The sequence below is a fragment of the Artemia sp. Qi Xiang Cuo genome, chromosome 11 (assembly GCF_049724085.1).
Source record: "Artemia sp. Qi Xiang Cuo chromosome 11, ASM4972408v1, whole genome shotgun sequence".
Taxonomy (NCBI): Eukaryota; Metazoa; Arthropoda; class Branchiopoda; order Anostraca; family Artemiidae; genus Artemia; species Artemia sp. Qi Xiang Cuo.
This window is the reverse complement of record NC_142804.1, coordinates 64,186,583-64,212,166: the sequence shown is the minus strand read 5'-3', so window position 1 is coordinate 64,212,166 and position 25,584 is coordinate 64,186,583. Positions and strand designations below refer to the sequence as shown.

The 25,584-nt window shown below is 35.2% G+C and overlaps 1 protein-coding gene across 1 annotated transcript in view; it reads left to right on the top strand.

The window, feature by feature from the left end:
* Window positions 1-25,584, top strand: part of LOC148947238 (nardilysin-like) — a 154,293-nt gene that overhangs the window by 80,524 nt on the left and 48,185 nt on the right. The window contains exons 10-11 of the mRNA XM_089096942.1: window positions 9,468-9,714; window positions 23,804-23,939. Coding sequence (XP_088953068.1) covers window positions 9,468-9,714; window positions 23,804-23,939 — 383 coding nt within the window. The remainder of the gene's footprint in view (window positions 1-9,467; window positions 9,715-23,803; window positions 23,940-25,584) is intronic.

Sequence of the window (25,584 nt, the reverse complement as noted above, 5' to 3'; positions counted from 1 at the left end):
AAACACATCTAAGCAAACTTTGGAGATAGCCATTTTGTTCAGTGTAGTTGATTTCGATATAGAAAATATGTTTTTGAGGAGGACACTCCCCCACAACCCTCAGGGCAAGAGTTTTAAGTTATGCCCTGGGGGCATATAAGGTTTTTATAGAAGGTGTTGTCGTAGAAATTTCAAAACAGGCACATTCGATTGGAAATTCAAAGGGCTAGTGCCCTTTTTAATAGTCGAAAGTGACTGGAGGTCAACTAGCCCCTCCCCCCCACGCCCATCATTCCTTCAAACACATCCAAGCAAAATTTTGAGATGATCTTTTTATTCAGAGTAGTTGATTTACAGATTGAAAATATGCTTTCGAGGAGGACACTCCCCCACAACCCTCAGGGCAGTGCTCATAATTTCTGCACTGTCGGCATATCAGGTTTTACTAGACGTTGTTTTATTAGAAACTACAAAACAATCACAGTATATTGTAAAGTCCTATGTATAGTGATCTTTTTAATATTAAAAGTTAATATAAGGGCAACTAACCCCCCTCTCACGTCCACTTCTTCTCCAAACACAACCAATCAAAATTTTAAGACAGCCATTTTATTAAACGTAGTTTTAAGTTCTGGAAACTAGGTCTTTGAGGATTACAACTCCCCCAAAGCCCTCAGGGCATGGGTTGTAATTTAAGGATTCTCCGAATCCTTCACATTATTTCTTATGGAAGGGATGCTCGTGTAAACTTTAGAGAGGGCTCATTTGATTGAAAATTGAAAATTCTCGTTCACTTTTTAAGATTCAAAAGAGATCGGAGGGCAACTAGCCCCCCCCCACGTCCGAAATGCATCAGATAAAAATTTTGAGATAGACATTTTGTTAAAATAGTTTAAAGTTCTGATAATAAAAAAATCCGGTGTCGACACAGCCCACAAGGGCCCAGGGGTCGGCATTTTAAGTAATGCCCTGGGGCATAACTTATTAAGGGGGGTTTATAACTAATGGGAAGGGGTTTTGTGTTGGGAGAACACATAGGAAATCTAGTATGATTTTCCAATTATAAGGTTAAAATACATACTCTGTGATAGATGCAAAATTGCTTTGGAACACAAAATTTTATTAAGGTCAATTCCAAACAGCCGTGATCCCTTTGTGTCAGCAAGTGAAGTGGTCTAAACACTTTTATAGGAGTTATTTCTTCAATTCATTCATTGTTGTCAATCGCTGTCCACAAGTTATGCAAGCTGTCTATTGGTCATATATAAGGTCTTTATCAAAGAGGTAATCGTAGAGACTTTGAAAAAAGCCTCATTCGATTTAAATTTAAAGTTCTAGCTCCGTTTTTTAAAGTCAAGAATAATCGGACAGTAAGCACCCCCCCCATGCCATACCAAAACTTTTTGCAATCAAAAACGAACAAAAATTAATTAAAAAAAACTTTCCGAAAAACAAGTTTTTCAAAGAAAAGTAAATTTTCCATTTGAAACTTAAGCTCAGGAGATACAAATACCTGTTAAAATTCAAACTCAAAACGACCAGAAATGACTATTAAAGAATAGATGAAACCCAAAACGAGCAGAAATTAAATAAACAATCATAGCAAAAAACACACAACAAGTAATCAAACAGTTAGGAAAGACCCGGCTCAATGGTAACCGAAACTCTAGAAAACGGATTTTTGATATCAATAGATATATCAAAAGAATCAGATTTCAATGCTGATTTCAAATATATAATTTTCATCAAGTTTAGTGCTACCCATCAAAAGTTACGCGCCTGAGAAAATTTGGCTGATTTTCAAAAAAAGAGGAAAAGACTCCCTAAAAGTTGTAGAACCTTAATAAAAATCACACCATCATATTCAGCGTATCAGAGAACCCTACTGTGTAGAGGGTTTCAAGCTCCTATCTACAAAAATGTGGAATTTTGCATTTTTTGCCAGAAGAAAGATCACGGGTGCGTGTTTATTTGTTTTTTCTTCCAGGGGTGATCGTATCGACCCAGAGGTGCTAGAATATCGTGAGAGGGCTCATTGGAACGGAAATTAAAAGTTCTAGTATCCTTTTTAAGTGACCAAAAAAAATGGAGGGCAACTAGGCCCCCTCCCACGCTTATTTTTTTCCCAAAGTCACCCGAACAAAATTTCGAGATAGCCATTTTGTTTAGCATGGTCAAAAATATGATAAATATGTCGTTTAGGATAAATTAATCCCTAGAAGTTTCCAGGGGGAGGGCTAAGAATTATCAAATTTACTCCCTGCTAACATAATTATAGTATAGGTTATTGGGACGTATACATACGTTTTAAGGAGGGTTTTTTTCGCGTCTTGGTGGGGGGGGGGGTCGGGGTGTTGGTTAGTGGATATATCCATGAAGGAAGTGTTAAGGGGGGAAGGGAAATTGCCATGAAGGGGGCGCCGGACATGCCAGCAATATTTGTTGGTTATTGGGAAGTATACAGACATTTTCAGGAAGGATTTTTTTCTGGAGGGGGGGGCTAGAGGAGGGGTTTACTCTGGAGAATCTTTCCGTGGAGGATGTTTCTATGGGGTAAGGGACATTTCTATGAAGGGGGCGCCGGATTTCCAAGCACTATTTAAAAAAAGATCAGAAATTAAATAAAAAAAAACAAGTTTTTTCAACTGAAAGTAAGAAGCAATATTAGAACTTAAAACGAACAGAAATTATAACGTATGTGAGGGGGTTCTCCCCCAAATCAATACCTCGCTCTTTACGCTACAGTTTTTTTTAGTGCTTTAAAAATAGCTGTATATTATAATTAACCGGCCTTTGTGATTCAGGGGTTTGTGAATAAATTTTTTTTTAACTTTTAACGTAAGGAGCGTGGTAATGACTAAAGGGAGAACCCCCTCATATACGTAATAACATATACGTAATAAAAAAAAACAATAAAAAAAACAAGCGATTCGGCTCAATAGTAATCGAAACTTTTAAAAACGGAATTTTGATGTCAATAAATGTATCAAAAGATTGTGTTTATAATGCTGATTCTAAATATATAAATTTTATTAAGTTTAGTATTACTCATCAAAGGCTACGAGCCTGAGAAAATTTACCCGATTTTTTAAAGAGGGGGAAACATCCCCTACAAGTGAAAGAATTTTAATGAAAATCACACCGTCAGATTCAGCGTATCAGAAAACCCTATTACATAGGTTTCAAGCTCATATCTGCAAAAATCTGCAACTTTGTGTTTTTTGCCAGAAGAAAAATATACGAATATAGAAGTTAGTTACGTAAGTTAATTTGTAAATTACGTCATAACCAAATTTAGAGACTTCCATTTAGCAAAAGAAAAGTAAAATTTTTATGCGAATTTTGTTTACTTATTCAATGACGGTGAGCCAAAATAAAAGCTGTATTAACTAAAAAACGATCAGAAATTAAATATAAAAAAAAACAAGTTTTTTAAACTGAAAGTAAGGGACGACATTAAAACTTAAAACGAACAGAAATTATTCCATATATGACAGGGGATGTCCCCTCCTCAGCGCCTCGCTCTTTACGCTAAAGTTTGACTTTCCCACAACTTTATTTTTTTTTAAATAAAAAACTTTAGCGTAAAGAGCGAGGCGTTGAGGAGGGGACATCCCCTTTCATATACGGAATAATTTCTGTTCGTTTTAAGTTTTAATGTCGCTCCTTACATTCAGTTTAAAAAACTTGTTTTTTTTTAATAATATAAATGAATAAATAGATCTTAAAGCGAGTAATTCTTAGATTGAATATGAAAATCAAGCTTAAGACGAAAACAAGTATTTTGCTATTAAAGTATAAATGAAACTTAAAACGAACAGAAATTAAATAAACAATCAATGCGAACAAACATATAATATATATTAATGTAAATGAATAAATAAATCTTAAGACGAGTGAAACTTAAATAAAAATAATGGAATAAAAATAACTACAAATAAAAATTGAATGGAATAAAAATAACTACAAACAAGAGTTTGGGTATCGTCTCACTGCAGAAGCCTAAAACCTATTGCGTCATTGGCGCTTTACTGAAAACGAATTATGTTATGAATGTTTTCTTGTGTACTTAATATTGAAAATAAATATTAAAATTACAGTAAAATTTTGAACTGATGAGCTTTTAGTAATTAATATCATCATGCATCAAATATTCAGTTTTTATTTATTAGTTCTTTTCAAGATTGGTCAAGACAAATATAGTTTCACTACAAGCAAAATTTGGATACTGCCCCCTTCTTTAACTGTAAAAACCTAAAGCCATCTGCGTCATTGGTGCTTCACTGTAAACGAATTACTTGTATATTACAAATTTATTATTTTCCAGTTCTTACAGCATTGAAAATGAAAATAAAAATTACAGTGAAAAAAAAACTTGAACTGATAGACCTTTCAACAATCAATATCATAATATATCTAATATTCAATTTGATTTTGTTTATACTTTCCAAGACTGTTCAAGACTCATATAGTTTTGCCATTTTTTTTAACTCTGCCATTTTTTGTTACTAATCGTGTTAATTTGTTATGAAAACATTCTATAGCTTCTAGGCATTTCTATTTGAGCGGAAAACTGCACCTCAAACTTTGTGGAACATGCATTTTCTTGCATGAAACACCAAAAGATAATAAAATGTCAAGTTTCGGAGTGTTCCACCACTCGCAAGCAAGTGCCATTGGTATTCTTGAATCCGCATGGTCAATTTAGGGGGTGGAGGGTAGGCTAATTCTCGTAGTAGCCCCATTCCGTCTTGGTATGGTTCACATTTTCAACACCTGGCGTCCGAACTATCATATAATCTACCAAGCATACAACTACCCCAAATCAGTATCAATAAATAAATGAAACCCAAAACGAACAAAAATTAAAATAAATATTAGAGTCAAACTCAAACCGAGCATAAATTAATGTGAGTAGGGTTCAAAACCCCTTCGCTTTCTAAAAGCCAGAATATAATTTGTACTTTACTGAAAAAAAATTCAAATGAGTTTACTGAAAAAAATGTGCATTGTTAATTTAATATACATATCCTGTTGTTTACTCCCTAAAATCTTCATTAATTTTTGATTTCTTAAAGTTACGAAAGTGAATATATTTCAAAGAATTGTTTTCAGTAAGGCGCCAATGACGCAGTAGGTTTTAGGCTTCTGCAGTAAGACGATACCCAAACTCTTGTTTGTAGTTATTTTTATTCGTTTCAAACTTGATTTGCATATTCAGTTTAAGTTTCACTCGTTTTAAGATTTATTTATTCATTTACATTAATATATATTGTATATATTTAATTTCTGTTCGTTTTAAGTTTCATTTATACTTTAATAGCAAAATATATGTTTTCGTTTTAAGCTTGGTTTTCATATTCAATCTAAGCATTACTCGCTTTAAGATCTATTTATTCATTTATATTATTACTTGTTGTATGTTTTTTGCTATGATTGTTTATTTAATTTCTGTTCGTTTTGAATTTCATTTATTCTTTAATAGTCATTTCTGGTCATTTTGCGTTTGAATTTTAACAGGTATTTGTATCTCCTGAGCTTAAGTTTAAAATGGCCTTTACTTTTCTTTGAAAAACTTATTTTTCGGAAAGTTTTTTTTAATTAACTACAATAAATAACCGAGTCAAACTCAAAACGAGCAGAAATTAACATGAGTAGGGCTCAAAACCCCTATGCCTTCTCAAGGCCAGAACATAATTTGCACTTTACTGAAAAAATACAAATGAATGTACATTATCATTTTAATATACATATACTGATATTTAGTAATCAAAATGTTAATATTATTTGATTTATTAAAGTTATAATAAAAAACGAACAGAAATTAATTAAAAAAAAAACTTTTTCGACAAGATAAGTTTTTCAAAGAAAAGTAAAGAGCCCCATTAAGCCAAGAATGAGCAAAAATAAAGTCAAATAATCTTTCAAGCGTAAAATTACAACAAAGCACTATCCATAAATAAATGAAACTCAAAAACGAACAGAAATTGTAATAAATAGCTGAGTCAAACTTAAAACCGTCAAAAATTAACATGAGTAGGGCTGATAACACTTATGCCTTGTCAAGACCAGAACACAATTCGCGCTTTATTGAAAACAAAATACGTTTGAAATATTTTCACCTTTCTTACTTTCATAATTGAAAAATTATCAAAACCTTAAGGAAGAACTGTCAGAATATGTAAATTTAACTGACAATTCACGGTCATTTGTTTGTTTGTTTGTTTTTTTTTCTTCAGTAAAGCGCAAATTGTATTCTGGTCCTGAGAGGACATGGGGGTCCTTGTTGAAAAAGTTTCTCCAGCATACAAATAACAACCCATACTATGGATTCTTATAGAATAAAAATGAAAAGATATACAATATTATTTTTTCCATGAAAAAGACTATGTCAATAAAAAACGAACAGAAATTAACTGAGAAAACTTTTTCCACAAAAAAAGTTTTTCAAAGAAAATTAAAGAGCAAGAATGAGCAAAAATAAAGTCAAATAATCTTCCAAGCACAAAACTATCACAAATCATTATCAATAAATAAATAAAACTCAAAACGAACAGAAATTACAATAAAGAGCCGAGTCAAACTCTAAACGAGCAAAAATTACCATGCCTTCTCAAAACCAGAACACGATTTTTGCTTTACTGAAAACAAAATACGTTTGAAATGTTTTCACTTTTCTTACTTTCATAAATGAAAAAATTATCAAAACTTTAAGGAATAAATAACAGTATATGCCAATTAAACTGACAATCCACTGTCATTTCTTTCTTTTTTCTTTTTTTTTCAGTAATGCGCGAACTGTGTTCTGATCTTGAGAAGGCCTAGGGGTTATCAGCTCTACTCATGTTTATTTTTGCTCGTTTTTAATTTGACTCGGCTATTTATTGTAATTTCTGTTCGTTTTGAGCTTCATTTATTTATTGATAGTAATTTGTGGTGGCTTTGTGCTTGGAAGTTTATTTAACTTTATTTCTGCTCATTTTGGTTTAATGGAGCTCTTTACTTTTCTTTGAAAACTTGTCTTTTGGAAAAAGTTTTTTAAATTAATCTCCTAAAAGATAGGGTTTCCTTTTGACAAAGTAAAAAGGTAAAGTTGTTTGTCCAGGAGTCCAGGGTATTAAGATCGTAGTCTAATTTGTATTCTCAGTGACGAAATATGCATAATTGAATAAATTATACGTTCAACTGATATCATAAAGATACGTAAGTGTTACTCTGTGGCTTGTACCCCCCCCCCCTAAATTTCAACATTTTTAAAGTTTTCCCATTGTTTCTTATACGGCATGTATATTTTAGCTTTTTTTTTATTTTTGCACTCCTCCAGAATGAATGCGCGTATTTTTGATGGAATTACAGCACCTGAGTATAATTCAAGTGGTATTTCTGCTGATACAAGATATTACTGATACTCGAAGGTCATATTACCGATACTCGCTTTTCTTCCTTTGTTTTTTTTTAGCTATGTCACTTTAATGATGTGCTTGAGTTCGACAGGGATGCAATGGTTATGGGAGCAAACATTAGATTTAGCAACAGTATTGAGCAAAGAATTAATTTAAGAAGTGCATAGTCTAATAAAAGGACTTCCAGGCCAATCTTGAAGAAAAATATTTTTTTCAAGATTAGACCCGTAGCTCACCTGCTTAAAAGTACCTAGAAATATGGTTTTGACTTCAAATATAAACAGCTTGGCTTATAGCATACTAAAATTTAAGCAAGATATACGAGGGCTATTGAGAAACTAGGGAACGTTCTGTAATAAAACAAAACCTAGGTACAGGAAAAATATTTTATTACATACATCTGAAAGAGTTACTAAAATGCTACATTTCTACATAGTCACCAAACAAATTAAGGCACTTGTCGTAGTGGTGGACAGGCTTCGAAATTCATTCGTCATAGAAATCCGCCGTCTGCGATCTCAGCCACTCAGTGACGCAAGCCCGGAGCTCGTAGTCGTCATCAAAACGCTGTGTCACTAGCCAGTTCTTCATCTTTGGGAACAAGTGAAAATGACTTGGTGCTAGGTCGAGACTGTAGGGTGGATGTGGGAAAATCTTCCATTTGAATGAGTCCCACGAATCCTCTCATCAACTTTGGTGAGAAGATCGTCTGTCACAATGCTCGGGCGTCCACTCCTCTCTTCATCATGCACGTTGGTTCTTCCATTTTTAAACCGGATACACCATTTTTGCACTGAACTTTCATTCATTACGTCGTTGCCATACACTTCGCACAGTTGCCGATGAATTTCTATCGGTTTTTCGCTAACAAAAACCATATTACGGACCGCACTTCACAACTGGCGGGATTTAAAATTGTAACGCACATTATAAATTGGAATATTGGGGAAACGGGCAGTGCGGAGATGTTCTCGTTCTCACGGCTGGATGCTGACTGAAGCTACGAGCACGCGCATACCAAAACATACGTGATCGCCGCATGTCTAGCGGCGTCAGACGGAAACGTTCCCTAGTTTCTGAATAGCGCTTGTACTATTGTTAAGTATAGTGTACCACATTGTAAAGTATATGTATAGTAGAGTGTAGCTTATCACACTTTGCTCGTATTTGTAATGTGCATCAATTTAAATGTATTCTTGAATCGTTTATTTTTATATTTATAAATGTTTTTTTTTTTTTTTTATGCGATATGTGGGTGTTTCAACGACTTGAAAAGATGAACATCAAAATCCTGCATAAGAATTTTTTGCTATTTTTTTTATTATTATTATTAATATGTGAATGGTTGGATATCTTGGAACCTAAAAAGGCGAACATCACAATCTTGCGAAATATTTTTTTTTTTTTTTTAGGGAAAAAAGTTTTTAGCTGTTTTTCTTTTAGTTATGTAAATGTTTGGGTTACCTGAAAAGATGAACATTGCAATCTTATATAAGGAATTTTAGCTAATTTCTTGACTTTTTTTTAGTTAATACGCTAATTTTCTGAATTACTTGAAACCTGAAAAATTTTAAGTCCATAAGGACTTTTTGCAAATGCTTATCTGTTTTTTTCCCCTAAAATCCCAATCTTTGGATATCTGGTAACTTGGAAAGATGAACATCATAATCTTGCGCAAGAATTCTTAGCTATTTTTTTTTTTTACCTCTTCTTGAATCTTAAAATTATTTGAAGCCTCAAAAGACGGACTTTGCAATCCTGCATAAGGACTTTAGCTAATTTTTAGATATTTTTCTAGCTAATACGCCAATGTTTGGAATCACTTGAAACCTGAACAGATGAACACTACAATTCTGCGTAAGAAATTTTAGCTAATTATATCCTTCTGTTTCCTAAAATGCCAATCTTTTGATATCTTGCAACCTGAAACGATTAACATCACAATATTAAGCAAAACGTTTTAGCTAGTTCTCAGCTATTTTTCTTTTGACTAATATGCGAATGTTTGCATTACTTGAAACTTGGAACGATGAGCGTCGCAATCCTGTATGAGAAATTATAGCTAATTTTTAGCTTTTTTTCTAGCTAATATGCGAATGTTTGGATTACTTGAAACCTGAAAAGATGAACATTGTCATCCTGCATAAGGACTTTGCTGAGCCGGGATTCACAGATAAAAAAGAAAAATGGGTTGGTGTAAACTACCGTATTGAAGATATCCCGAAGTCATGGCTAGACCATTTAAAGTCACTATCACCCAGACCTGAATTCCGCATGCCTGAACCGAATCCTTTCTTGACAAAGAACTTTGAGATATTTATACCAATAAGTGGTAAGAAACGATGTGTTTAATTTTTTTACTGATACTGTTACAGTTGTAGCAGAGATTTTTTACCTTTTTTCTATTCTTGTGAGGAGCTGTCTCTTTTTTCTTTCAACCGTTCCCTTTTTTTAGTTTTGTATTCGTTTTTACGTTTGTTTTGATTCCTTGTTTCAATTGGTTTCATCCTTATGTTTGCTCTTTTCTACATTTTTATAGATTTTTGTATTTCGTTTCCTCCATTTTTTTAAACCTCATTCTTGCATTTACCAGTCTTTCGTCAGTTTTTGACCTATTAAGATCTAAACCAGTTTATATTGTTTAGCCAGTTTTCACAGAGGATTATTGTTTGGATATTTATTTCATTACTGTATAGCGCTGTGAACAATTTGCTTTGGATAATATTATAATTGGATAACATTATTTATTATCAGACTCATGTGATAACGACTCTGGACTGTTCTTTATATATGATTATTGAGTGATTTGGATTATTGAGGCAGAAAAACGTAAGCAGGTGCGAAAGGACTGAAATTTTAGAATAATGAACAAGTCAAACGGAGCGACTATAGCTTTAACTGAGGCTATGCCTGAGGGTACATCCAGCGCTCAGTTCTTACAAGAAAATTAACTTCAAGCTAGATCTGATACCACGATTAGTTGAGGATACTGAAAAGACTGCCTGAATTTTTAGTGAAGGTTACATCAGTTGAAAGCATGTTTTTTTCTTTGAACCAAAATTTATCTGACCATGCCAAAGCTTGTGAAGAGATGAAAAAAGAATTTAAGATGCTTCGGAATAATCTATGTGCAGCTACTATGCGTGTTTACGTATTTGATGAAGAACTGAGTAGACGCAACGCCGTCCTGTATGACTTCAAACATATTAACCCTGCTATATATAAGTTGAAGCAGGAAATTATTATGGTCCTTAATATGTGTATACCTGACTTAAATCTGAACCGTTGTGACGTCAAAGACGTGTTCAGAACGCGTGCGGGACGGACCAGTCTTACTAAAGATGAACTATGTTGAATTTCATGGGACAATTCTTAAGTCTAATCCCATTTTGAAGAAGCATGGGTTGTTGGCTGCCCATGATTATAGTGCCATGCAAAGGGAAGCCTGTAAAAACCTTAAACCGGTCCTACAGTACTCTGTCGAAATGCCACCAAGCTAGGCTTAGGGGAGAAAAGTTATATATCGATGGCAGAGTGTTTGTTTATGACTTCCCTTCGGAGTGTGTTAAGGAAGTAACCGCCAGCTATAGTGAAATTAATAAACTGGGGTCTCCTCGAAATGGGACAGCAGAAACAAGGAAATCTGAACTAGCTAATTAACCGGCTAGCGAAAAAATGGACGTTTCCGACGCTGGTAGAGCGGTGTCTGAAAGCTCTGAGAGTGATAGTCAGGCCGAGATTGATAGCGAGACGGTGGTCGAATTTAATATACGTGACCCGAAACCGCATTCTCCAACGGGTGCTCCGCGTCCCGTCCGAAATTCTCCGATAGTTGCGAAAAATACTGAAAAGCGAAAAGCCTGTGAAGTCATAAGCCCAGACGATCAGAATTGTATTGATGCCCTTAATGTGGCAAAAAAGGACTATAGATCTGGTGGCGAAGAGCTACAGAGGTCAGAGGTCAGAGCTGCGTCATCAAAATATTATAATGGATCATACTTACCTGATGAGCCAGAAATGCTATTTGTCCTGGCGACACATGACCAGCTTGTTCTAAGCGAATAGGGATAGTATATCCATGTTCACCCTATGTGAGTAATCACACGGAACGTCCAGGGTCTTAGAAATAAGGTCGAACAAGTACTGAAGGACCTAGGTGGTGTTAATATTATTGTTCTTGTTGAGTCGTGGTATAGTGATGATACAGTTCCTTACTTTGAAGGATACTGGGTAGAAAATGTTACGCGTAAGCCAGCAAAGAATATGAGATATTATGGAGGTGTTTTGTTGTTAATTAAGCATGGTCGTTTCTGTAAACATTCTCGAATTTCTAGTTCATCCGAGAATATTATATGGGTTCGGATTCATCTAGTTAGTGGAAAAAAGTTTGATTCTAGGTGCGGTGTATATTGCCCCCAGAATAGTTCGTATGTAGTAGAAGCGACATGGTATTTACTAGAAGAGGAGCCTAGGCAACTGCGATCTAGTTTTGATAATGATTATTTTTTGGCGGGGGGGGGGGCTTTAATGCTTATACGGGAATATGTAAGGAGATTAGCCATTTTCATTTGTTGATATGCCGGACCTGATATCTGATATCTATAAGACATCTAGAAGGACCAAAGATATTGAAAGAAGGGTTAATTGTTGGGGTAAATGGCTTCTGGAACTGTGTGGAAGTGGAAGATTTTGGAAGGATGGGGAGGAGGGAGAGTTTACCTGTGTGTCGGGGACAAACCCTAGTGTAATTGATTATGTTTTGGTTTGTATTGAGCTTGTGGCTCTGACAGTTGATGTTGAGGTTCTTAGGGTTGTCGGTTCTGCTCAATTACCAATTGAGATTAAGCTTTGCCTTGGAAGAGGAGTTCCAAGGAACAAGAAAGATGATAGGCCTACTAGTAGGGTAATTAAGGATCTTTGTTTTTCAGGGAAGTTTTTAAAGAGTGAATGGAGTAAAGATGAGCTGGAGTTAATGAATGAGGAGTTTTTGAGGCTTGAAATAATTGAGAAAGTTGAAAGTCTGAATGAAGAAACAAGAGGTATAGATAAAATTTTGAAAGATTTGGGTTTTGTGATTTACGAGTGTGCTCGTGTGTCAGAGAAACCAAATACGAAAAGTAAAACTTTTTTTCTTATGATGAATGTAGTTGTTTAAAAAGGGATTCGGAGGAGTTATTAGATTTAGTGAATGCTTGCTCTGTAGAGGAAGAAAGACGGAGTTTGTTTTTACGGCTTAAGGAAAGCAGAAGGGAATATAATAGGCTGAAACGGAGGAAATACCGGGAGAAAATTGGAGTGGAACATAATTAGATAGAGAAGGTCTATATGGTAAGAGATACAAATCAATTTTGGGCAGGAAAATGGACAAGGAAAACGCCAATTACAAATCCCTGAAGCTAATACTTGGCCTAGTTGTCCTGAGAGTATAGAAGAAGATTCTATTGATCTAGATAGTTAAGAACCAAGTGTTGCTCCGCAGTTTCCGATGAAAGAAAAACATTATAAGTTAGTGAGGGATATAACCTTAGAAGAAGATTGGAAAGTTTTAATTGAGGAATATTTACAAATGAAAAAGTTACAGCTTGACGTTATGAAAACTAAAGTGGTTATTTTTAGTAAAGGGAAAGAAAAAATTGAAAATTAATTTGTATTTGGAGGATAACAAATGGAATTAGTTGAAAAAAGTAAAGTATCTTGGTTTTATTTTCCAAAGTAATGGTGGATGGAGCTCCCACATTAAAGAAGTATTTACTACGGGAAGAGCTGCATCACTTTCACTTTTCCTGAATAAAATTAGTGGAATAAAGAGTTTGTCTTTGCTGAAGAGGTTTTTTTTTTTTTATCTAAGATATTGCCAATTCTCCATTACGGGGCAGAGATTTGGGGACATGAGAACGCTGCCCAGTTAGAAAGCGTTCAGTTATGTTATTTTAAGAGATTGTACGGGCTGCATAGAATGACCCATACTCAGTTTCTTGAGACCTTAGACTGTGGTCTCTTAAAAGTTATTAATTAAAAAACCTTTTTCCACAAAATAAGTTTTTCAAAGAAAAGTAAATAACTCCATTAAACAAAAAATGAGCAAACTTAAAATCAAATAATCTACCAAGCGTGAAACTACCACAAATCAGCATTGTTGAATAAATGAAACCGAAGATAAACATGAATTACGATAAATAACCGAGTTAAACTCAAAACGAGCAGAAATTAACATAAGTTGGGCTCAAAACCCCTATGCCTTCCCATGTCCAGAACATAATTTGCACTTTACTGAAAAAAAATACAAATGAATGTGCATTGTCAGTTTAATATACATTTACTGACATTTAGTAATCAAAATCTTAATATTATTTGATTTATTAAAGTTATAAAAGTAAAAACGTTCATGTTTTTTTCAGTAAAGTGCAAATTATGTTCTGGCCTTGGGAAGGCATCCAATCAAAATTTTGACTGGATGTGTTAGGAGAAATGGTGGGCGTGAGAGGGGGGTTAGTTGCCCATTTCAGTAAAAACCTTATATGCCCCCAGGGCATAACTTATAACCCTTGCCCTGAAGACTATGGGGAGAGTGTCCTGCTCAAAGGTATAATTTCCTGAACTTTAAACTTCGTGGAACAAAATGGTTATCAAGAAATTTTGATCGGATATGTTTGTAAACTCTCTGGGTTCACTTCTCCGTGAATTATCTACTTTTCTGGCAATTGAGACTTCTCTTTGGGGTCTTATGGTAGCGTTGGCCTATTATCTGGGTTCTAACGGTGGAGGATGTCTAAAATTTCTAACCATCATATAGTTTATGTTTAGAGTATAAAATGTTTATTTGTACACATAATACAGTAGATGTACATATGGCGAGGACAGATACAGAATTCGAACTGACTCAAATAATCTAAATTTGTAACTTATATTCAGCGCAATATGCAGATACAAAACCGGGCATTTCACAGAACTACTGTATTTTAATCTGTCAACTTCCAGGAATTATAGAAAATATTCAGGATTAATATAGTTATCAAAGAAATGGGATTTGACTGGGAAATTGACCTTTTGACATGTACTTAGAATTTTAATTGTTGGTTTCAACCCAGAAAAACCCACTTCCAAAGCTTACAGATTTTCCCCGGGATTTTCAAAATCTTTTTTTTTTTCAAAAAAGACGATTTTCTATCCTCTATCCTTTCTATCCGTTGATTTTGAATTGAATTTATCAAGTATTTTGGGCAATAGGTTGCATCAAGACTGGGCTGGCAATGCGTGTCGAACAGGGATTTTTCAGACATATCTTCAAAAAAGTAGTGAGAACTTCTCCAATGCGTGTCGAACAGGGAATTTTCAGACATATCTTCAAAAAAGTAGTGAGAACTTCTCCAATGCGTGTCGAACAGGGAATTTTCAGAACATAAAATAAAATACTGACACTAAAACTGAATCAACAAGACACAAGAAAATATTTTCCCAATTGGCACTTTCATTTTTCTTTATATTGTCCTGCTGAGTATGCTAAAAAGTCACACACCTACACCTAACAGAAAAATTTACATACTGTTATAATATCTTTTTAAAAGAACTTTAGTTTGAACGGAGTACTTAAACAAAAATGATAATCTTCAACAGAAACACAATGAGATTTTCTTTTACTTTTCTTTTACCAAAGCTTTAGTTTTTTTTCTAAATTATTTGGTTCTTTTACTATTTATAAAATATCAAAAGGAAGTAAGTACATCATTTGAGAAAGTACATCAAAATACATCATTTGTCACACATCTTTTGCTTGTCATTTTTATCTTTCTATTTTTCCTATTTCAAAGAAAGCATTTCTCCTGTCCAGTTAATCAGCATAAAAACTAGCTACATCCTCATTTTGACTTGACATCAAGTCCCAACACTGTTTATACTGCAATAGCATACTAATCTCTACAATCATTTTACTCTACTTATCTATAATTGTCTCAATACTCTCTATAATAACCTGGAGGTTTATTTCTTGTTCTCCTATTGCTTCCCCTAAGACTACTTGATTCTCCACTCGAGCCTACTTTAACCTCTTTCTCCTTTATCTACTTCTACACTAACTAGACTAGGCTCCATTTGAACCTCATGTTGACGCTAGAAACGGAGCTATCCTCGAACTATGTCCCCTACTCGAAAAACTGATCGTTCTACAGCGTTTTTATTATATTGTACTCTTTGAGATTTTCTCTGTTTTCCTATCATGAGCCAGTTTTATTGCCGAATCTACTAGGACACTTGGCAAGACTATTTTAGCTGTTCTAGGGTACCCTTTGTCCTTGCCAACGCCTCCTAGCGGATAACAATAAAGAACACTTTCTTTTAGAAACAGGCCGTCAAACATATTCAATAGCCAAGACACAAAATTGTTATCTGTCATTTTCCCTGGCACGGAACTCTTTTCCGCCCTGTCGACTTCTGGCACGGAACTCTTTTCCTCCCTGTCGACTATTTTTTTCTCTGGCACGGAACTCTTTTCCGCCCTGGGGTTCGAATCCCTCCGCTGCTACCACTTTGTAAACTCTCTGTGTTCACTTCTCTGTGAATTATCTACTTCTCTGTAAAGTGAGACTTCTTCTCTTTGGGGCCTTATGGTAGCGTTGGCCTATTATCTGGGTTCTACCGGTGGAGGATGTCTAGAATCTCTAACCATCACATAGTTTATATTTAGAGTATAAAATGTTTGTTTGTACACATAATACATTGGATGTACATTTGGCGAGGACAGATACAGAATTAGAACTGACTCAAATAATCTAAATTGGTAACTTATATTCAGCGCAATATGCAGATACACATCCGGGCATTTGACAGAACTGCTCTATTTTAATCTGTCAACTTCCAGGAATTACAGCAAATATTCAGAATTAATTTAATCATCAAGGAAATGGGATTTGACTAGGGAATGGACCTTTTGACATATACTTAGAATTTAATTATTGGTTTCAACAGAAAAACCCACTTCCAAAGTTTACATGTTTGGGGAAATGGTGGGCGTGGAAGGGGTGTTTGTTGCCTTCCAATTACTTTCAACTATTAAAAAGGGCACTAGCCATTTCAATTTCCAATCGAATGAGTCATTTTGAAGTTTCTACGACGACGCGTTCAGTAAAAGCCTTATATGCCCTTAGGGCATAACTTACAACCCTTGCCCTGAAGGCTGTGGGGGAGTGTCCTCCTCAAAAATAAAATTTCTATCTGGAAATCCAAAACACTGAATAAAATGGCTATCTAAAAATTTTGATTGGATGTGTTTGGGGAAAAGGTGGGCGAGAGAGGGGGGCTAGTTGCCCTCAAATCACTTGACTATTAAAAAGGGCACTAAACCTTTGAATTTCCAATCGAATGAGCCCTTTTTCAAGTTTCTACGACAAAGATTTCAATAAAAACTTAAATACCCCCAGGGTATAACTTATAACCTTTGCTCTGAAGACCTTGGGGGGAGTGTCCTGCTCAAAGGTATAATTTCCTGAACTTTAAACTTCGTGGAACAAAATGGCTATCTCAAAATTTTGATTGGATGTGTTTGGGGAAATGGTGGGCGTGGAAGGGGTGTTAGTTGCCTTCCAATTACTGTCGACTATTAAAAAGGACACAAAGCCATTTCAATTTATAATCAAATGAGCCCTACTTGAAGTTTCTACGACAACAAAAACTTTATATGCCCCCAGGGCATAACTTACAACCATTGTCCTGAGGACTGTGAAGAGGTTGTCATCCTCAAAGACCTAATTTCCAGAACTTAAAACTACGTTGAACAAAATGGCTATCTAAAAATTTTTATTGGATGTGTTCGGGGGAATGATGGGCGTGGGGGGGGGGCTAGTTGCCCTCCAATCACTTTCGACTATTAAAAAGGGTACTAGCCCTTTGAATTTCCAATCGAATGAGCCTGTTTTGAAGTTTCTACCACAACGCCTTCTATAAAAACCTTATATGCCCCCAGGCCATAACTTAAAACTCTTGCCCTGAGGGTTGTGAGGGAGTGTCCTCCTCAAAAACATATTTTCTATCTGGAAAACAAATACGCTCAACAAAATGGCTATCTAGAAATTTTGACTGGATGTGTTTGGGGGAATGATGGGCGTGGAGGGAGGGGGGTAGTTGCCCTCCAATCACTTTTGACTATTAAAAGGGCACTAGCCCTTTGAATTTCCAATCGAATGAGCCTGTTTGAAGTTTCTACGACACGCCTTCTATAAAAACATTATATGCCCCCAGGGCATAACTTAAAACACTTGCCCTAAGGGTTGTGGGGAAGTGTCCTCCTCAAAAACATATTTTCTATCTGGAAATCAACTACGCTGAACAAAATGGCGCTCTAAAATTTTTAATTCAATTTGTTTGGTAAAATGATGGACCTGGGGAGGGGGGGCTAGTTTTCCTCGAATCACTTTCAACTTTTAAAGAGGGCACTAGCCCTTTGAATTTCCAATCGAATGAGCCTGTTTTGAAGTTTCTACGACAACGCCTTTTATAAAATCTTTATATGCCCCCAGGGCATAACTGAAAACCCTTGCCCTGAGGGTTGTGGGGGAGTGTCCTCCTAAAAAACATATTTTTTTTTCTGGAACTCAACTACGCTGAACAAAATGGCTATCTCAAATTTTTGATTGGATGTGTTTGGGGGAATGATGGGTGTGGGGGGGGGGCGGAGCTAGTTGCCCTCTAATCCCTTTTGACTATTAAAAAGGGCACTAGCCACTCCAATTTCCAATCGAATGAGTTCTTTTCGAAGTTTCTACGACGACTCCTTCAATATGAAGTGCCCGGGTATGGAGAAACCAAAAACACATTGTGACCATATCGTTCTTTACTTAGGTAGCGCTAGTGCGCTGCCTATAATTAATCAAAAAAAATTTTTCCACAAAATAAGTTTTTCAAAAAAAAGTAAAGAACTCCATTAAACAAAAAATGAACAAAATAGAATAAAATTATCTACCAAGCATACAATACCACAAATCAGTATCAATTAATAAATGAAACCTAAAACAAATAGAAATTAAAATAAGTCAAACTGGAAACGAGCAGGAATTAATCTGAGTAGGGTTCTAAACCCTATGCTTTCTAACAGCCAGAATATAATTTTTAATTTACTGAAAATATTCAAATTAATTTACTGAAAAAAATTCTTTTAAATGTTTTCACTTTTATAACTTTAAGAAATAAAAATTAATTAATATTTTAAGGAATAAATATCAGCATATGTATATTAAAGTGACAACGCAAATTTTTTTCAGTAAATTCTTATACTTTCTATAAAAACTTTATATGCGCCCAGGGTATAATTTAAAATCCTTGCTCTGAGGGCTCTGAGGGGTTTGTCATCCTTAAAGACCTAATTTCCAGAACTTTTAACTACGTTGAATGAAATTAATATCTCAAAATTTTAAACTGGATGTTTGGGGAAATGGTGGGCGTGAGAGGGGGGTAAGTTGCCCTCCAATTACTTTCAACTATTAAAAAAGACACAAGCCCTTTCAATTTTCAATCGAATGAGCCGTTTTTGAAGTTTTGCGACAACGCTTTCTGTAAAAAAATCTCACTTACCCCCAGGGTATAACTTGCAACCCTTGCCCTGAGGGTTGTGGGATAGTGTCCTCCTCAAAAACATAATTTCTATCTGGAAATCAACTACGCTGAACAAAATGTATATCCCAAAATTTTGATTGGATGTGTTTGGGAAATGGTTGGCGTGGAAGAGGTGTTAAAAGGAAACTAGCCACTCCAATTTCTAATCGAATGAGCCCTTTTCGAAGTTTCTACGACAACTCCTTCGATACGATGTATCCTGGTCTAAAGAAAACAAAAAGAAAAAGAAAAATGCGCTGCCTATGATAGAATGGTCCAAAATATAAAATTTTGGCTAATGGTTGTACAGCTACCCAGTGATAGGCTACTGAAGGCTTTTTGTGATGAGTTACTTCAGTTACGAAGGAAAAGATCTTGGCCTTTTAAAATCAAAGAGTTACTAGATAAAAAAGGTTTTCTTTCGCTTGGAATGATGGACCAACTAGTCAACAATTATAGTTGGACAAGGGAATCAAGCCGGTGCTGGAGGACCAGACGATACAGAAATGGGGTGAGAAGATTAAGAATTCTAAAATTTTAAGATATTATAAATAGGCTTAGATAGTATATGGGCAGAAATTCTATTTTACGTTAAATTTACCGGCTAGATGTCTTACCTATTCGATACACCTATGATCTGATTGCCTTCCGATTCGTTCGAGATTGAAGGTTTTTGAAAGGAGGAAAAGTGTCCCAGACGGCAGGTTTGCTTGCCCTCTTTGCGAAGATGAGGAGAAAAATTTGGAGCATTATCTGAGTCGTTTTTGGGGTCTTTTCGGATTAAGAGAAAATTTATTTGGAGATGATGCATTGCTGCTTCCTGATACCTTGACGAGCAAGCTGCACCGGTTTATTTGTCTAGGTGGAAGATATATTGATCAGTTTGTTTTTGTAAAAAGAAGAGATAAATATAAAGAAATAGTTTTTATTTTTTCTTTTTTATTGTGATGAGTGTTGCAATTTGTTAATCTTGTATGTTGTTATTGTATATGGCCATAATTTTGATAATTTTTTTTGCAAAATGAAGAGGGTAGTTTTTATTTCTTCTTTATTATTGTGACGATTGTTGTAATTCGTTTATCTTGTATGTTGTTTGTGCAAATGGCCATATTTTGGCTTGAAATACACGTTATCTTGTCTTACCGCGGCTTAGCAGGGGTCTTCACTCAAATATCTGCAAAAAACAACTCACCTGGAAAAACCCAATGATGTTTTGGGATTCAGTCTAGAGCGAAAACTATATTCTGACAGGGTTGAATTTTGATTCGAAACTGTATTTTGCGTCAAAAAGTGTTTTGGGCATAATCCCAAAGCAAACTTCTCACAGTAATCGAATTTGTATTCGGCAACCGCGTTTTACAGAGATTTGTAGATTTCATTTTGTAAAGATTTTACTACACTGAGAACCCTGCTAAGTGTAGTCCAATCTCGGCTCGGTAATTGTATCTTGCAGTACTCGCTGTTTGTGGGCCTAATATTGAAGTAAGGTTCTGGCAGGGGTTTAAAATTGATTTGGCAGCTGTGTTTTGCTCTGCCCGCTTTTTTTTATTCCTAGCCCTAGATAAAGGCATGTTACAACATGCAAGATCATGTCAAATGTGGGATAGATTCCCAATGGTGACTAATACTTTTTTAGTTTGGTCGAAATTAATGAGATTTTGATTTGTTTTTTAACTTAAACTTAATTCTCTGGGCCAAGGTTCAACTAATGCCCGACCAGGCTATAGTAACATGTAGGAATAAAAACAGAATCACTAGGAATACAAATGGATAAGTTATCAGGTTCAAATTGCTCATGCTTAGTTTTTGGAAACTTTAATCTTGATCTATTTTCAGTAAATGTAAACCTGTGAGTTCGGAATTTTTTAAATTTTATATTGCGTTACGGTTTAAGACCGACACTTAATATAGGTTTTCGAGTGACTTAGGGCTAGGAATCACTTTTGTATCATATATTTGTTAAAGTGAAGTATGATTTTGCTAATGTTATTTTGAATGGTGTTTCTGATCATTTTGGTGTTCTTGTTGTTATTAGAGAGTTTGATGTTCCTACAACTATGAATATATCAGAACAAATTTCCGAATTGAAAAAGGATGCTGAGGCTCTTAGCATATTCAGAAGAAAATTAAAGAACACTCAGTTTGAATTTTTAAAAAACAAACTAGTGATCTGCAAGTGAATGAAAAGTTTTTAATGTGATATTCAGAAATAAATAAATTGTTAAAAGAAAGTTGTACAGTTATTTCAAAGCCGGCTTTTCATGTTACCCCTAGAAAACCCTGGGCTACTAGAGGACTGACGAAGGTAATGCCAAAGCAAAGACTCTTTATATATTTTCTATGGTGTCTCCTGAGGCGAAGGTGAGATATATGAAATATAATTTTGAATCCAATAACATATTAAAAAAGGGTGAATTGGTTATTATAGAAATGAGTTTAAAAAAATTACAGGTAATTCCAGGCAAATGTGGATTCAGTCTGTTTTGACCCGCTCCAAGAGTTCGGTTTAACCCGAAAATTTCAATACCGATGCTTCGATTGTACATAATATGTGTGACCATTTTTCTACTGTTGGTAAATGGCACCACCTCCACTATAGCATTTTCTGAGGACGGAACATACCACCAGTTTCTACCCAAGGAAAGTTATATATCTGCATATCTGAAAGAAGTGGCTGCTATTAAATTGCATGCCACCTTGTGGAATATGAGAAATAATGCTTCACGTGCTGGATTCCTCTCATTGCGTGTACTTAAGTATGTTTTCTCGAAAAATATGGGACCAGGTTTTGATTATTATTTTTTAATATGTGCCTAAAATTTGGTGTTTTTTTCCGATTTTATGAAGATTGCTAGAGTGTTTCCGCTTTTAAGGGCGGAGCAAAAAAAAAATCGCTGAATGATTATAGGCCTATGTCATTGCAGCCAGTTTTCTCTAGAATTTTTTAAAAATTGGATAGTGGTAGGATGTTTGATTTTCTTGAGAATAATAAGTATTTTAGTAAAACCCAGTTTGGATTCCGACAAGCAATGCCAACTGACCAAACTATTCTTTTTCTCACAACTTATGTGAACGATGCTCTGGACCATGGATGGAAGCTGCATCTGTTTTTTTGTTTTTTTGACATTGTGAAAGCCTTTGATGCAGTGGACCACGGAATCCCTATGGTGAAGCTGAGGAATTGTGGTTTTCGTGGTGTTTTTTTTTTCGGGTATTGGAATCTTCTCTTCAAGATCGAAAACAGTTTGTAAGTGCTGGTGAACTAAATGGTAAGTTAAAAGTGTTGAATTTGGTGTCCGTCAGGGCTCTGTTTTGGGGCTTCTACTGTTTCTTATATATATTTATAACCAACGAAATACTATCAAAGGACTGTCTTTGTATTTAAAATGTAGTGAAATTCGAGCATCGAAACTATTTTGCCGATGACACGGATCTTACTGTTGCTGCAAAAACCGGGGAAATTCTTATACAGAATCTTCAGAGTGGCATGTTAAACATTGAAAAATGGAAGAGGATGAACGGATTTCAGCTAAACCACAACAAATACCATTTTATAATATGCGGGATAAGTAGCAATTACTACCCTTGAATTGACATAATACACTTCGGTGAAAGTATTCTGCATCGGGATGTTTCGACAAAGTATCTATGGGTGATTGTTGACGAGTATCTTAACTTCAAAGAGCACATTTAATGTGTTAGTAGCAAGGTTTCAAGAAATGTTGGGATGATGAGGAAACTGAACATTTTTTTTCCAAAAGATATTACGAGATTGCTTTATTTTTCTTTGGTTTACCCATACCTTCTTTGTAGTTGTCTTGAGTGGTCAAGTACGTTTTTAACTCACCTTCGTTCCCTTATAAGTTTACAAAATAATGCCCTACATGTTTTAACTGGAAATAACCGTGATATGTCTATTCGACATAGATATAATGAAGTGCAAATTACCTATTGCTTGTCTATTCCGTTTTTATAATGCTGTTTTTATGTTTAAATATACACGCGCGTTATTACCTGAGTGTTCTAGGGAAATGTTTATAAGTGCTGTTAAATTCTATAATCACCTGACTAGAGCATCACCGCTAGTTTGGCAACCTCAGGTTATGACAAAGGATCCGTTTTTTCTATAAGACATGTTGGCCGTCGGGTGTGGGAAGCAGTACCTCATTGAGGAACTGCTGAGGTTACAGCCTGAGGCAACCCCAGGCTGTTTCGACAGTTGATGAGCTAAATGAATTCTGCAGTTAACTAAAAGAACACTGTTTATCTACATATGAACTTTAATCCCTGCTGAGCGATTTTTCTCTCTAGTGGTTGTGATTCTTTTTTTTTTTTTTTTTTTTTTTTTTCTTATAGGTGGGTGACGAAGAGAGAGTGGATGAATGATTTTTAACTTTGTATCTTTGATGTCTAGTTAGGTCGAGAATATTTATTAAAAATTAAATAATTTTGTTTATTTATTATTATTTATTTTTTTGTTTTGTTGTTTGAGAGGGGTGGGGGGGGGGGTCAAAGATGGTTGGTAGTAATTGTGTATGTAGTGTCTTGTAAAGGGTGATGTCTAATCATACAAGTTTTTATCGACTTAGTGTTTTGTTGTTAACATGTTTTATTTCTTTTAATGAAACCCTTTTTTCTCTCTAACTCTTGACAAACTTAGTACAGTTGAGCTTTTTATACTTTCAGCCGTTGCTTTAGGGCTAATATTCAAGATAGATCTAACGATGTGACTTTAGTCTTGCTTGGGCATAAAATTGAAGCTTCTTGAATCGCGCCGCCTTGTAAACCATTGTCTTACACCTTCTTTGTGGGTATTGTATTAATAATGAAATTTGTTTTAGCTGCAAAATATCCTGAGAAAATTCTGGAAGAACCTAGTGGGACTTTGTGGTTTAGACAGGATTTTGTCTTTAAGCTGCCAAAAGCTTCCCTTGGCTTTTATTTGATTTCACCGTTTGCCTCTAACGATCCATCAAAGTGAGTATACTTCTATATGAGCTTCTATATGACTTCTAGATGATCTTCCCTTAGCGTTTATTTGATTTCACCATTTGCCTCTGATGATCCATCAAGGTGAGTATAATTCTATAGAAGCCTAGAAGTATATGACTTCTATATGAGCTTCCCTTGGCGTTTACCTGATTTCACCGTTTGGCTCTAACGATCCAAAAAAGTGAGTATACTTCTATATGACTTCTAGATGAGCCTCCCTTGGCGTTTATTTGATTTCACCATTTGCCTCTGATGATCCATCAAAGTGAGTATAATTCTATAGAAGCCTAGAAGTATATGACTTCTATATGAGCTTCCCTTTGCGTTTACCTGATTTGACCGTTTGGCTCTAACGATCCAAAAAAGTGAGTATACTTCTATATGACTTCTAGATGAGCCTCCCTTGGCGTTTATTTGATTTCACCATTTGCCTCTGATGATCCATCAAAGTGAGTATAATTCTATAGAAGCCTAGAAGTATATGACTTCTATATGAGCTTCCCTTGGCGTTTACCTGATTTCACCGTTTGGCTCTAACGATCCAAAAAAGTGAGTATACTTCTATATGACTTCTAGATGAGCCTCCCTTGGCGTTTATTTGATTTAACCATTTGCCTCTGATGATTCATCAAAGTGATTATAATTCTATAGAAGTATGTATGAGCTTCTGTATGACTTCTATATGAGCTTCCCTTGGCGTTTGTCTGATTTCACCGTTTGCCTCTAACGATCCATCAAAGTGAGTATACTTCTATATGACTTCTAGATAAGCTTCCATTGGCGTTTTATCTGATTTCACCTTGCACAACCATATATATATTTGTACATTAGAAAAAAAGAGGAATGTAATTTTTACTGAAAAAACCTCCATATGTCGTGCATTTTTTTGCAGTCATGGCCTACCTTTGAAGGTTTAGTTGTCGTTGCGAATCAACAGATAGATCGTGACAACTAAAAAGCCCAAATTTAAACAATGTGTATTTGAAGATTTGGGGTCCAGGGGGAGGTCTAAAGGCCCCAACTAAACAACTGTCAACCCAACTGCCAAACGCTTCCCTTGGTGTTTGTTTGATTTTACCGTTTGCCTCTAACGATGCATCACAGTGAGTATAATTCTATAGAAGTCTATATGAGCTTCTGTATGACTTCTATATGAACTTCCCTTGGCCTTTATCTGATTTCACCGTTTGCCTCTAATGATAAATCAAAGTGAGTATGCAGCTACATGAGTTTAATCAGGGCTGTATCAAGGGCTGTTTTTGCTTTATCTTACTTTCGGAATTATTAGGATTTCTTAAGGAAGTTCAAATTATTTATTTATATTATAACTGAAAATAATCTTGGCTCGACACCGACTGCAAGAAGACTATCTGAGCAAATTAAAAGGCATTGAAGTAAGTGAACGTTGGAATGGTGAAGCTGACAGGTTTGCATTCACCAAAACCTGTGAATACGCCGTTTATATGATTCCGCAATTCAGAATCCGTACAAGGAGAAATTCACTTCCTAGCTCCAATATTGTTCTACAAAAAGCTAATACAGATCTCCCAAGAAGATTATGCCATTGTTTAAGGGAGCCTCAATTTTATCGCTATAAGAACTCTGGTTAAAGATCGACAAGCAAACAGCT